Source organism: Phocoena sinus, chromosome 4 (genome assembly GCF_008692025.1).
Source record: "Phocoena sinus isolate mPhoSin1 chromosome 4, mPhoSin1.pri, whole genome shotgun sequence".
Lineage (NCBI taxonomy): Eukaryota > Metazoa > Chordata > Mammalia > Artiodactyla > Phocoenidae > Phocoena > Phocoena sinus.
Genome location: NC_045766.1, coordinates 53,222,457 through 53,236,637, shown reverse-complemented (window position 1 = coordinate 53,236,637; position 14,181 = coordinate 53,222,457). Strand labels below are relative to the sequence as shown.

The 14,181-nt window shown below is 32.4% G+C and overlaps 1 protein-coding gene across 2 annotated transcripts in view; it reads right to left on the bottom strand.

Moving 5' to 3' along the window:
* Window positions 1-14,181, bottom strand: part of NAALADL2 (N-acetylated alpha-linked acidic dipeptidase like 2) — a 1,193,283-nt gene that overhangs the window by 394,666 nt on the left and 784,436 nt on the right. For both annotated transcript variants that reach the window (XM_032631175.1, XM_032631174.1), the window contains 2 exons: window positions 6,038-6,130; window positions 3,154-3,359 (listed from right to left, as the gene is read on the bottom strand). In XM_032631175.1, the coding sequence (XP_032487066.1) occupies window positions 3,154-3,359; window positions 6,038-6,130 (299 nt within the window). The remainder of the gene's footprint in view (window positions 1-3,153; window positions 3,360-6,037; window positions 6,131-14,181) is intronic.

The following is a 14,181-nucleotide window of genomic DNA, read 5'->3' as shown; positions in this document are numbered from 1 at the left end:
TCTGCTAAACCCTACTTCCAAAAATTGAAGACCACTGATCCTATTAATAATGTACCACTAAGAAGTCCTTCTGTTATTTGCTTCCTTTTCTTGTGCAAATATGTAATGAGTAATTATCATGATGGCAGTTCTATAGATATATCCTAAAAATTGTATTATATTATTTTGTATCTCAGAAACATATCTTTCTTCTTCCAACACTATCAGATGAAAGTCTGCAAGGACTAGTACACCTAGCAAATCAATAATATGATTCCCAGTTCATGTTGAAAATTCAGCTATACCTCTGGAAAAGAAGTGAAAAGACAGTTTATTTAAAAATAAATATTTTAAATAAATAGAAATGATGAACTGTGGTTTACACATAATATTGTTATTAAAAATGTCCATTATTACACAAGAGCTATAGAAAAATAGCTTCTAATTACATACTACCATACTGACAATGTCTATATGTCAGTCCATTTAACTCTCATGAGAACCTCACAACCTAGGCATTAGTGTACTCATTGGAACAATCAAGTCTTGAGAAGTTAATCTTGCCTAAGACCACTTGTTTTATGGTAGAGAGGATTTGAACTCAGATTTCTTTGACTGCAAAGTCTATAGTATTTCCACAATAGCCTGAAGATGAAGATTCTTCACAGGAGAAATGGTACTTTTTAAAGAACCTATTTAGTAAAATGTTATAATTTTCCTCAAGGATTGAAATCAGTATTGAGTCAAATCTCTAATAACTTTATCACTATAAATTCCATTTGACCAGTATAACCTAATCTTTTTAATTACAACTCTGAGTTTCAAGGGGTTCCTGTGTAAGCAAAATTAGAAAGGGCATTATGACCTGTCAACAAGTGCTTTCCTTACTCATCTTCATTAGGGAATATATTTAGCACACAAATTGCTTTCTTCTAAAAGAAAATCTTTCATTTTCAGAAGGGGTAGGTTTGATAAGAGTAGGCAGAACAGTAAAACTAATAGTTTTCTAAATTCCTCCTCAACCAGATTGTTACAAAAAGGCTTCATGAACTGTACTGAAATAATCTAAGATACAGCAATTTACAATAGTACATTTTATAAGCTAATAATCAAATCCATATATTATTCACCATTTTCTTTGCTTATATATTTTTGCTCACCTAGTGAGCCAGAAAGTGACTGGATGTACAATTAGTTGTCAAATATGCATACATACATATAATAAATACTCTAAGACAGAGGTCCCTAACCTTTTTGAATAGGAAGAGACTTTTCTACCATAAACATTTTTTCCTATAGACTCCCCACAGTATAGTAGTTGTATTTTTAGTATCTGTTGATTGAGAAACTATAAAATTACCAAAAGGTACAACGCAGTCAATAATCAAAATATTTTATTAACTACAAAAATATTTACTTAATTTGAAAATGTAATCGTTCACATACACACAAGGCCACAATACTGAACAAACTGCAGGTTACCATGCATGATGCTCAAATAAATTCAAGGACTATTTGCAGTACACTTCACTTTCCCATGCAGAGGGGTTAAGGATATTTAGGAATTTAAGTTAGGAACTATTAATGTTACACAAGCCTACTTTGAGAACACAGCTTAGAAATACACATGCTTATTTAGAATTAACATGAGTTGACTATGAAAATTATTAGATAGATATGGAGAAGGCTGTATGAGATAGCAGAGTAAAAAGAATCTTAAAGACATTTTTTTTAAATGTGCCTTATTGTTATAAGAAAACTAAAACATTGTTTTCTTTATGATAAAGAATTCTGAATTAGTAAAATCATCCCATATCACAAATACACTCCCCAGACTGTTTCTTAAATTGTTTATATCCTTAAAGTATGGAATTTGGAATAGAAGTTTGAGAGATTGGTTCAGCTATTACATTTTCCATCTTATTAAAAATCTGTCAATTTTAAAATGTTCTGTCAGCAATGGAATTTCTTTATTTGAACTGGTTCTTTCGAGTAATGGGAAAAAATTCACACCACTAATTTGAATACAGAAAAGCATTTCAATTTGCAATGTGTGAATCTTGATAAATTTTACAACTGTAAAATTTTTCTCATTTTGAAGACTTCTCTCAAAATAAAAAGATCTTTTCTATTTTCTTTTGTATACCTTTTTTGATTTTTCTTGATAGCCAATAGATATTTTATCATTTTTTGAGTGATTAAATGAAAAATGAAATGAGAATTTCTCATTATATATTTGATATTTTTTTCTGCAAAGCTGAAGCAGTATACAAACTAGGATATCAAATGGTCTTATTTTCCTAGCTAAAGTTGTGTAGGTTTTTTTCCTACATATTTCCATTAAACTTCTTTTTATAAAGTCATAAAAATAAATAGAATATCTAAGAGTTTTATGATGTTTTTATTGTTGTTAATGTGGCGTCAATCCAAAGTTGTCATATCCCATTAAAAACACAGTGCATTTGTGAGACACAAACATATCAGAAATATTTGAAAATGTACTCCAGTTGTATTCTAACTGTGATCCATTGCACACAAGATTTCATTTGAACAAAGGCTTCCTAAGGTAGTTAGATAAGTGGCTAGGTAGAGATATAGGTAGAAAAGAAGGAGCAGGGAGGTAGGGGTGTAAGAATAGAGGGAGGAAGGATTGAAGGGAGGGACAAAACAAGGGTAGAAGGAAGGAAACTGCTATTTTGAGTCCAATCCCTACATTGTTTAGGTAAGGTATAATGCTAAGTTAATAAACATTTTACATACAAGATCGTTTCCTAATTCCAGAAAATTGCTAGAAAATTTGAAAAAAAAAAAAAAAAGGTAATGGTATGTATCACTTGACCCTTTCTTGTCCAGTGCCTGCCAACCTAAGAAGAAACACAATAACCGGGTAAACACCACTGTGGGCGTAACAGTGTGTAGGTCTGGTAGCAATAAGAAGAAGATACCTGTAGATCATACACAAATCACTGTGGTCTAACTCTAATTCCCTAGCATTCTTAGAAGTGATCTCAGCAAATGAGCATACTGCACACCCTGGTTGAGACGCACATTCTTGTTCATGGCTTTATCAATTTGACTTTGTCTACTTTAGTCCAGAACAAGAGCGAGAGTGTGAGAGCGAGAGAGTGACCGCGCAATTTTGAGAGCAAGGCATAGTAATTTATGCACGTTTACCTCTCCCCATTCATAGGAGCCAATATTTCCAAAAGCTGTTCCACCCCATGAACAGAAAACAATAGTGCGGTCTGGTCTCCACCCTCTCTTGACTCTTGACATCAAGGCCTGGATAAAAGCTGTGATGATGGCAGTGCTGCTGGCCCATTCTTGTCCATTATAACTGTATGCGGTATGATGATGGCTGCCAACTATGATATAACGGTCTGCAAATAGAAGACAACAAGAGCCATTATAATACAATATACATCTTAACAATAAATTTAATGACATTTACATGATCCTATTGCACAACCGAGCAACAATTATGGGAAATTGTTCTGATAATTAAGATTAACATTTTCCCCCCACTGTCTTGACTCACACGTCTGTGTATATCAAAGCAGAGGCAGCTGCTGAACTCAATTATGAATCCAAAGCTTAGATCCATATCACTGTCATCTCAACATGCATATTAATTAATGAAGTATACAAATATGCCACAATGAAACCCTTATCTAACATTTTGCCAGAATCATAGTGGGAAGTGCCCTATAAACAATGTGTATATGCTCAGTAAGTATTAATGAACTATTCATACATTTGAGGGAACAGTTATTCAGTAGCTGTAAGTATTAAAAATGTGGTAGTCATGTATGGACTTTGCAATAAATGAAGTATTTAGGGAATCAGTTTTCACTTCCAACTTAGAGTTTTAGACCCTCTCCTTTTTCTGATGGAAAAAATAAATCATCATCAAAAGTCATCCAAATACTTTTTCTTTTTTGCATATTTTATTTCACATAATCCTACAAAATCCATTAGATACACTACTAGAAAGATCTCCATGACACATTGATGGCTTCTGAATAACGTATATTGCTGACAATTGTTAGTAATAAGGTAGACTAAAAATGTATCTCCAGAGTTTCCTCTGATTTTGCCAGTGAATGTTGTTGGTACACAGCTAAATTTACTTTATCAAGTAGCCCTACAATCTGTGTAAAAATATTTTTCTTCATTAAGTGTCATTTCCTTAGGAGATGTCCCATAACTTGATGGTTAAGTGTACAGAGTTTAAAGCCTTCCTGCTTGGGTTTGAATCCAGGCCATTCATCTTACTAGTTGTATGACCTTAGAAAGCTTATTTAGGCTCTCATGCCTTAAATTCTTCAATCATAAAATTGGAATAAAAATAGTACATACATCATTCAGTTCTTTTGAGTTTTAAGTTAGTTACTATTTGTAAGGCACTTTGAATAACACCTGACATAAAATAAGTACTACACATGTGTGGAATGAATGAATCACACCTTGACTTCATGGCATCAAAACACTACTTTACTGGAAACATAACTGTGTGAAACTATTTTAGTTTTCCACACTGATATTGGAACCAACAATGAATTTGATCTGACAACAATTTATCAAAACTTAATTAATGGTATACACAGTGTGCCTGCAATGTTGAATTGATTCACTCATCTCCCAGATATGTATAAAAATTCTGTTTGGAATTGTCTGTATTCTGGATAAACCATATATAAAAACCTTAATACTAACTGATGGTTATTTCTAATTTTCAGAGTCATTAAATAAGAAAAGTATGTGAATGAACAGCCAATATTTTTGTGTAGAATTCAAATAAATAAAATTGAGAAGCTTTACATATTATACACCTAGGAATACTACTAGTAAATTGATTTTTTAAATTTGGGGGTTTTTTTCTACATTGAATTCAATAAGTTTTTTTTTTTATCCTATAGTGAGTATAATTTTGTACAGTTTGGTTTTTTAAAAATAACTAGCAAATGTAGCAATGATGATAAATATTTCTAATGCTTCAATTAGAGATTCTTATGATATAAATTTGTTGAAATGGTTGAAATGCAATAGTAACAATTTCCAAATTCATTTATATCTTGTATTTAAAGATATTATGATCAGAGGTTGTTCATCAGAGGTTGCTACTGTAAGGAAACCAGAGAGAAGATGTCCGTGAATTTTTAAAGAGTTGGCAAGCAGGAAACTTGATGGGAATGTAAAACTTGATCTCAGAATTTCCTGGGTTAGCAATTATGGAGTCAGTTTGACTAAGATCATGGAGAAGAATTATGCTCCAAGGATGACTTCAGTAAATATCCCAACCAAATCAATAGCAATGACACAAATGTACTAAAAGACTACTTCATTCTACCATGTAAAACAAGCACAGCAGACACTAATGTCATTCAACCTCACAATATGTTCAGAAGTGTTGTTAATTTGTTAATATATTTGTCAGTTATTTTCACTTTTTTAGCCTATATAGTATCATCTGAAGATTCCATAAGCATCCCATAACAAGGTATAAAACTATTTAAAATGTAACCAGGTGATCCTTTTCATAAGCACCTTCAAGACCTAAGCCATGCAAACATTAGGCAGAATTGTCAGTGGACCAAGGGTCAGAGATGGGACACAGACTAACAATGAAAGATTTGAAAACCAAAATTTTATTTTTTTTAAAAACACATAATTAAAACTAAAATATTTCCTTTTTAAAAAAGTCATTTCTTGATATAAATAATATCTTCAATGGTGTTACAGTGAATAAAAGAAAAAGAAAACATTGGTTTCTATAGCTTTTACTCACAGGTACATGCCAATTTAACAAATCTAAACTCTGTTTTCTCCGTTTTGTTTTGTTTCCTTCTTACACTCTCTACTATGATTTATCTTTGAAGGGATGTGGTAAGAAAGAATAAAGACTTGCTTCTTGGTTTTATATACCACCCTTTAGAGTGGTATGAACTTGTAATTACATCTAAAGTAGGACATTTAACTATGCTATTAAATTGTTACAGAGCATTTTCTTGTGATATTTCATATAAAGTGTAGATTATAAATATTTGGGTCTACTTACCTGGAGATGTCGAGCCCTTTAAATATCCAACAACATTAGTAACTGTTTCAAATTTTGTGACTGTCTGAATTTGCATGCTGACAATTCTTTCCTCTGGGGGGGAAAAGAAAATTGAAAGATACTTGTTTCTCTATATTCTGCTGGGTTTTTTTTCTTAAAGCATTCAAATTTATTTATCCAATATGATCGGACAAATAATTCCAAACAACTGAATTTTTCTAGATAACCAACGTTACATTTTTCGGCAAATATGTATTTGAAACTTTGTGTAGACATTATTTTAGGTGCTTGTTATATAATGATGACTAAGATACAACTGCTAGCCTCATAGAACTTCAGAACCATAAATAGGCAATTCTAAATTTCACATTAAAAACTGCAGTGGGCTTCAACAGGAAAGCACACAGAACAAGACCTCAAGGAGATGTGGACAACTCATATTTTTAAAAATGAAAAAAATGAGATAAAAATATTTTCAAATAATTTTAAGTACTTGTCTAGCTTCAGAAAAATAGCATGTGAAGATGATTTAACTTTTTTTGTATGATTCATTATTACATTATCACATTGAAAACTATAAAGCATTACACAAATTAAAAGAATAGATTCTTAAAGCTACACTTATTTTCAAATCTTGGAGTTCTCATTTCTACCTGTGTTTGTAGGTCTCTCACCTCTCTACTAAATCTCTGCCACCTGCCCTGCCTCTTTGAGTTCTTCTATTCATGCTTGATATTCAAAAATTTTGACAACAAATAAGGCAAAGACACCAATCAGAAAGGACTTCAGTCACAGCCCTGAAGTGGTCTTTGAAGGTCTTTGGTGATGACATGTGTTAATCCTGTATTTGATGGATCTTGGGAAGTCTGGGGGCTGAGGGTGGGGGTGGGAAGGTGGTTTCTCTAGGAGAGGTCCAAGGGCAGCCAAGTGGTACTGTTGGGGAGAGGGTGGCAATTAGAAAGCAAGCAATGCAAAGTAGACATGCTATACTGATGGGCCTTCAAATGTCACTTCTTACTGCTATATGAAAACTGTTATGATAAATAAGTTGCTTCTTTCTTTGAATGTGCTCTACTAACAATTTAAATAGAAAATCAGTATACTGAAAAAATTATAACTAAACAAGAATAAAGAGACCTCAAGAGAACACCTGAGTGCTCATATAGGAGAAAAGGAAATCTGCTTATTGTGTATTGTGAATATTGTGATCTGAGTATTACAGTTCTAATTTACGTGCTATGCATTTCTGTTCAATATTTTTTAAGTAGTATATTTTGTGGGGTTTTTTAGAGCAGTTTCAAAATACAGAAAAACTGAGCAGAAAACACAGAGTTCCCAAATACCCTCTTTCCCCTTCCCCTATTATTAATATCTTACATTAGCATGATCAATATCTGTTACCATTAATGAGACAATATTAATACATTAAGTCCATAATTTATATTAAGGGTCACTCTTTGTATTGTACACTCTATGGGTTTTGACCTAAGCATAATGGCATGTATCCACAATTATAGTATCATATAGAATAGTTTCATTGCCCTAAAAATTTCCTGTGCTATACCTGCTTATACTTTCCTCTCTCCCTTCCTCTTGAGCCCCTGGCAACCACTGATCTTTTAAATGTCTCTACAGTTTTGCCTTTTCCAGAATGTGATACACTTGAAATCATGTTTATTTTTAGTCATTAATTCCCTGTTCTAGGTTTGTTCCAAATTGTCCAGATAAATGAACTTTAGATGAGGCAGTCATGAACTTATAGTTGTGTTTTTAATATTTTCATCTTATTTTTGAGTTAGAAAACAAGAGAAGATTCTTCAGCTGTATCTAAGATTCAATATTAATTTTTTTTCAAATTCAGCAGTGAGAAAACCTTATAATATGTACAAATGTAAGGCAAACTCCTTGAAATATTACCTTATATTAATATAGTGCCTTACAATTTATATTTCCATTTGCACACACATATACTAATTCTCATTGGATCTCTTTTTCTCTGTGAAGCATTAATGAAGCTGTTATCCTTGTTACTGCATTTCATTTTAACCAGTGTCATACTGTTTTAATTAACAAAACTTTATCATGACTGAAGTAATGGGTCCCCTACCACTACCACCACCACCATCATTGTCATCGTCTCTTTTAATTATTATTCAACGTGGGGGGATTTATGGACCATTACTTTCATATAAACTTTTATATTAGTTCGTCATGTGCCATGGAAAGACATTTCAGGATTTCATTAGGATTGTATTAAATTAATGGAACCATTTGAGAGAATCATTCATTTTATCTATGAATATGGTATGCCTCTCAATTTATTTCAGTTGATTTTATGTCTTTTATGAAGTTTTATATTTTTCTTTATAAAAGGTTTGCACAACTATTATTAAATTTATTTTTAAGGTTTTCCTGCTATGTTAACAAAATATAGCATTTATAATTATTTTACTGTGTATAAGCATGCTATTTAATTTCATATATTAGTCTTATAACAAACCTTCTTGTTAATCTCCTATAGGTTTTAATGGTTAATCTATAGGGTTTTTATTTTTGTTAATTTCACTGTAGATATATACCAAAAACTAGTTTTGCTTATTCCTTTTAAAACCGTAAAGCTTTTATCTACTGCTCTCATCATTTTGTATAGGACTGCCAGTGCACTGTGGAATGGCGGCAGTAAAAGCAGCATTCCTTGGTCCTTTCCTTGTGTTCTTCACTTCTACAAAATGTTTCTACAACTGTGTTTTTTTTACGTAGTTTGCTATAGGTGTCTGGGAAATTCCTTTTATAAGGAAGATCACTTTTGCTCTTCCTTTGCTAAAAGATTTTAGCATAAACAGATGTTGAATCAACTTTTGAGATAATTGCAAGGCTTTTCACTTTACAATGTTAAAAAATGCATGTATTCCTGGAATAAGCCCTTCTTGGTCATGATATATTTTCTGTCTTTGGTTACTAATATTTTCAGGATATATGCATATATATTTCTAAGTGGCTTATTGATAATTATACTTCTCAATTTTTTCTTGTCTGATTTTGATATGTGGATTATATAACCTCACAAATGTTTAGTGATCTTTGCTTCTTTTCATTGATTCTGTAAGAGTTTATGTAGCACAGACATTATCCATTTTACAAAGGAGAGTTAAGTGTTCATATATAAAGCTATTTCATCCTGGTATTTTTTGTGTGTGTTGCAGGGGGGAGTACATTTTCACTCAATGTATATTTTCATTTTATTTCACTTAATATTTTCAAATTATTAACGAATATAAGTAAATTCAGATTTTTACATGTTTATTTCTTCTAAATGTATTTAGCTGTTTGCTTTATTCTTATGCTTCAGAAAAAATACTGTCATTTAACTATAATTTTGTTTCCTTTCCTATTTCTAAGATCAATCTACTTCTGTCTTTTTTGTTTCCCTTCATCAGTTTTACCAGAGTTTAGCTAATTTTTTAGAATTTTCAGAAAACCAGTTGTAGGATTTGTGGAGCCTCAATATTTTTTTCTTTATTTTTTGCTCCAATATTATATTCTATGTTTATTAGTATCTTTGTTAAATTTTGCCTGAATATATTCTCTGGGGTTTTTTTAACCTAAATTTTTAAGTTAAAATGCTTAGTTCATTACTTTTTAATCTTTATACATGTCTTTAAGGCTGCAGATTTTCTATTGTGGTGAAGCACACTAATTTTGATATATGGTGTTATGATCTTACAAATTCTAGCATTTTAAATTTCTATGATAATTATTTCTATAATAAATGTATTAGTTCAAAGAATTTTTAAAATATTCAAATATAAGGTGTGAGTTACTGTTTTAATATTGATACCTAGCTTAATTTAATTATGAACTGAGAGCAAGGTCTATATACTACTGATACTTTGATTTTAGGTGAGTTTGTGACCCTGTAGCCTATTGCATCTGATAAATAGAGAATAAACATTTTTGTATATGTTCCACATAAAGAATGTGCATTCCCTATTACAGGGATGTAGCATTTCATATATAGGTCCAGTAAATCAAGCTTGAAAACTGTGTGGCTATAACTTTATTAACTGTTCTACATATTCTCTCTGTTAATTATTGAGACATGTTAAAGTTTCCCATTTGATGCTAATTTATCAATTTATCTTGGCAATAGTATAATATTTTTCCTTGTATATTTTTAGACTACTTAGTTACATGTATGCAAGTTTGGAATTGCTACAACTTCCTGATTTCTATATAGATTATATAGAACAATTATTCTTTATATTGTTTCTATCCCAATTTTTCTCCCTAAAGTGTCCCCCCCATTAATATAATTATCCTATCTTTCTTTTGCTTAGTATTTCTCCAATACTTATTTTCCCAGCATTGCATTTGCTTTTGTCAGGCATCCCAGGGGCATTTCTGGCTTGGGCACAATTTTTATGCTAATTTTTTGGCTTGGTGTTTCTATACTACAATGTTAATGAAAATTCTGAGCCAGGATTTTTTATTTCTAGAGACATTAAAAAAGATTTTTTTAAAATTTTTTATCCAGAGCTCAGGCAGAAGAAAGCTTTTCTCCACCAGCGGGTGGATTTCTTTCTAGTTTTTCTACTTCAACTCCATGATCCTGGTTTACATAGATGTTAGTTACAACTCCTTTCTCCCTATAGGCTCATAACCATATCTTTTGTCCCCCTGTGAGTTCTATATTCCCACTCTAATTTACCTAATTCACTGGGATCCATGACCTCCCAAAACTAGGTGACCAGAGGGTCAACTCTTCTGCTTATTTCTCTGATTTTTCATTCTGTCTTCATGTTTCCTTCTGGACATTTTACTTTCTTTTTTGACAGATACTTTTAAAGACATTTTTTTCTTATGGCTCATACAGAGTTCCTAGACATTTGCATGAACAGATTTCAAATTATTTTACCTGCCCTCTTCTACAGCCTTAAGTCTAAGAGTTTTATTTAAAAGAAACACAGAGGCCTGAGAAAGTTGAAGACAACCTTTTTTGCAAGGATATTATGATTACACTGGTTCTTTTCAACTGACAGAAGGACTTCCTTATGTGTCACAGGGCCAAGACCAGGTCTAAATAATGGCATGCAACATAGCAAAAAGCAGCCTTTCATCTATTTATTTACATCCCCACACATGATGTTGATCCTAATACATGTTGTTTCATAGTATTCCATACCCATGTCTGAAAACAAATGCACGTAGAGCCTGTTTTCCGTCACTAAAAGCAGCATTATGATCACACTTTCAATTTTAATAATAAATATCAGTAAAATCTTGGATAAACTTTCACATTCATATTGCTGTTGGCATTGCTAATTTAAACAACCCATAGGTAAAGTAATATTATTCTTCATAGCAATAATATTAGCAATCTTGCACTTTGGAATTTATTCTACAAGAATAATTGTACTCTTTGCAGTACAATTATAGTAGCAATTACAGAAAACAACATAGATTTCCCAAACAGGAAAATTACTTAGAAAATTGCAATAAAATGTGTGGCTGTTAAAATATAAATTAATATGTAGAAACATGGGTACACTAGAAGTGAAAAGAACAGAATACAAATACAAATATACATAATGATTGAACTTAGGTAAAATGTATATTTATGGTAACATATTTAAAAAGAGAGATTAATAACTTAAACATAAATTGGGTTAGGTAAAGACATTTCTCCAAAGAAAATATACAGATAGCCAAAAGGCACGTGAAAAGATGTTCAACATTGCTAATTATTAGAGAAATTCAAATCAAAACTACAATAAGATATCACCTCACACCAGTCAGAATGGCCATCATCAAAAAATCTGCAAACAAAAAATGTCAGAGAGGGTGTGGAGAAAAGGGAACCCTCCTATATTGTTGGTGGGAATGTAAATTGGCACAGCCACTATGGAGAACAGTATGGATGTTCCTTAAAAAACTAAAACTAGAGTTGCCATATGTCCCAGCAATCCCACTCTTGGGCATATGTCAGGAGAAAAACACAGTTCAAAAGGATACATGTACCCCAATGTTCATTGCAACACTGTTTACAATAGCGAAGACATGGAAGCAACTTAAATGTGCATCAACAGATGAATGGATAAAGAAGACGTGGTACATATATACAATGGAATATTACTCATCCATTAAAAAGAAAGAAATAATGCCATTTGCAGTGACATGGATGGACCTGGAGATTATCATACTAATCTGTGTCAGACAGAGACAGACAAATGTATGATATCACTTATATGTGGAATCTAAAAAAATATGATACAAATGAACTTATTTACAAAACAGAAACAGACTCACAGACTTAGAGAATGAACTTATGGTTACAAGAGTGGAAGGGTTGGAGAGGGGGAGGGATAGATTGAGAGTTTGGGATTGACATTTACAACACCACTATATTTAAAATAAAATGCCTTTCCATGAAAAGAAAATTAGGATATGTGGAAAAGGCAAGATCATATAACTGATAAGCAAAGAAAACATAGATGATGAAAGTAGATCCATAGGTGACTGAGATATTGGAATTAGCAGACAAGGACTTTAAAATAAGTATACTTGTTACCTGGGGGTGTAACTGGTGGGGGACTCCTAGGGGTGCTTGTTGTATTGTTTCTTGATCTGGGTGTTGGTTACATAAGTGTGCTCAACTGTGAAAAGTAAGTGGGCTCTACAATTATGATTTGTGTTGTTTTCTGAATATAAGTCACATTTAATAAATTTATTTATTTAAAAAAAAATTTTTGGCTCCATTGGGTCTTTGTTGCTGCTCACAGGCTTTCTCTAATTGCAGTGAGTGGGGGCTACTCTTCATTGCGGTGTGCGGGTTTCTCATTGTGGTGGCAGGCTCTAGGCACACAGGCTCTAGAGTGCAGGGTCAGTAGTTGTGGCGCATGGGCTTAGCTGCTCTGCGGCATGTGGGATCTTCCTGGACCAGGGATCGAACCTGTGTCCCCTGCACTGGCAGGTGGACTCCTAACCACTGCGTCACCAAGGAAGTCCCTGTAAGTCACATTTAAATGAAAAGGTTTAAAAGCTAAAATTGTTTGACCTAATGACCAGTGGCTTAGTTCTGAAGACCTCTGTCTATAAAGTACAATCTATTAAAAGCACAAAACCTGCAAAAAAAATTTTTTTTAATGTGTGTAGTTTTAATTGAGATGTACTATAAATGTAAAATACACACTGGATTTTGAAGACTTAGAATGAAAAAAGAATGTAAACTATTTCATCACTATGTTTGCATATTGATGACAATATATTGATAATATTTTGGATACACTGAATTAAATAAAATATGTTATTAAAGTTAAAAAATAAATAAGTTGGGTTAGGAAGTTCTGCCTGTGTCAGTTGGGGTGAAACACTGGTCATAAAGATGCTTAAGCAAACCTGAACTCTGGGCATTTATTTCTCTTTTCCAAATCCCAGGGATGGTGAAATTAAAACCTTAAGGGGATTGTCTTCTCCTTATAACATCAAATCTCTGAAAACTGGGGCTTCCTGGTGAACCAGCAGCAAATGATGGTGGTTTAGAATAGTTTCATTGTAACTGGAACACAATGACTCTCTCTCATTATACAAACCCATGAAGATATAAACTGGGGCCTGACTTCAGGTCTGCCCTCCTATAAGTCACAAGAAGATGGCTAATTCCTCCAGGGCAACATGAACTCCCAAGCTAAAGTATCTAGATATCTGAGATCCACACTCTCATAAACGAAAGTTAACACAATGAACACACATAATACTCAAAGTAAACATATTAAAACACACAATACATTAATTTAAAAATACGCATTATAACTAAACTCGCTAAAAGAAAAGGGACTGCATTAGTAATAAGAAACAGCCTGAAAACATTTTTTTTAAAAAGAGGAAATAAGAGGTATGAAAAATAGAATAATTGAAAGAAATATACCAATAGGTAGGGAGAGTAGAGAGAGATGGTAAGGAATAGATAGATATAAATGAAAAATAAATTCAAGATATAGAAGATCAGATTCAGAATTTTTTCCAAGAAACCACAGAAAGGAATGAAAACATAAAATATAAACATACAAGTAAAAGACACAATGAATAGAAATGGGAGTTCTAGAAAGAACACCAGAAGGAGGAAAAACAAATGGAGGAGAGAAAAT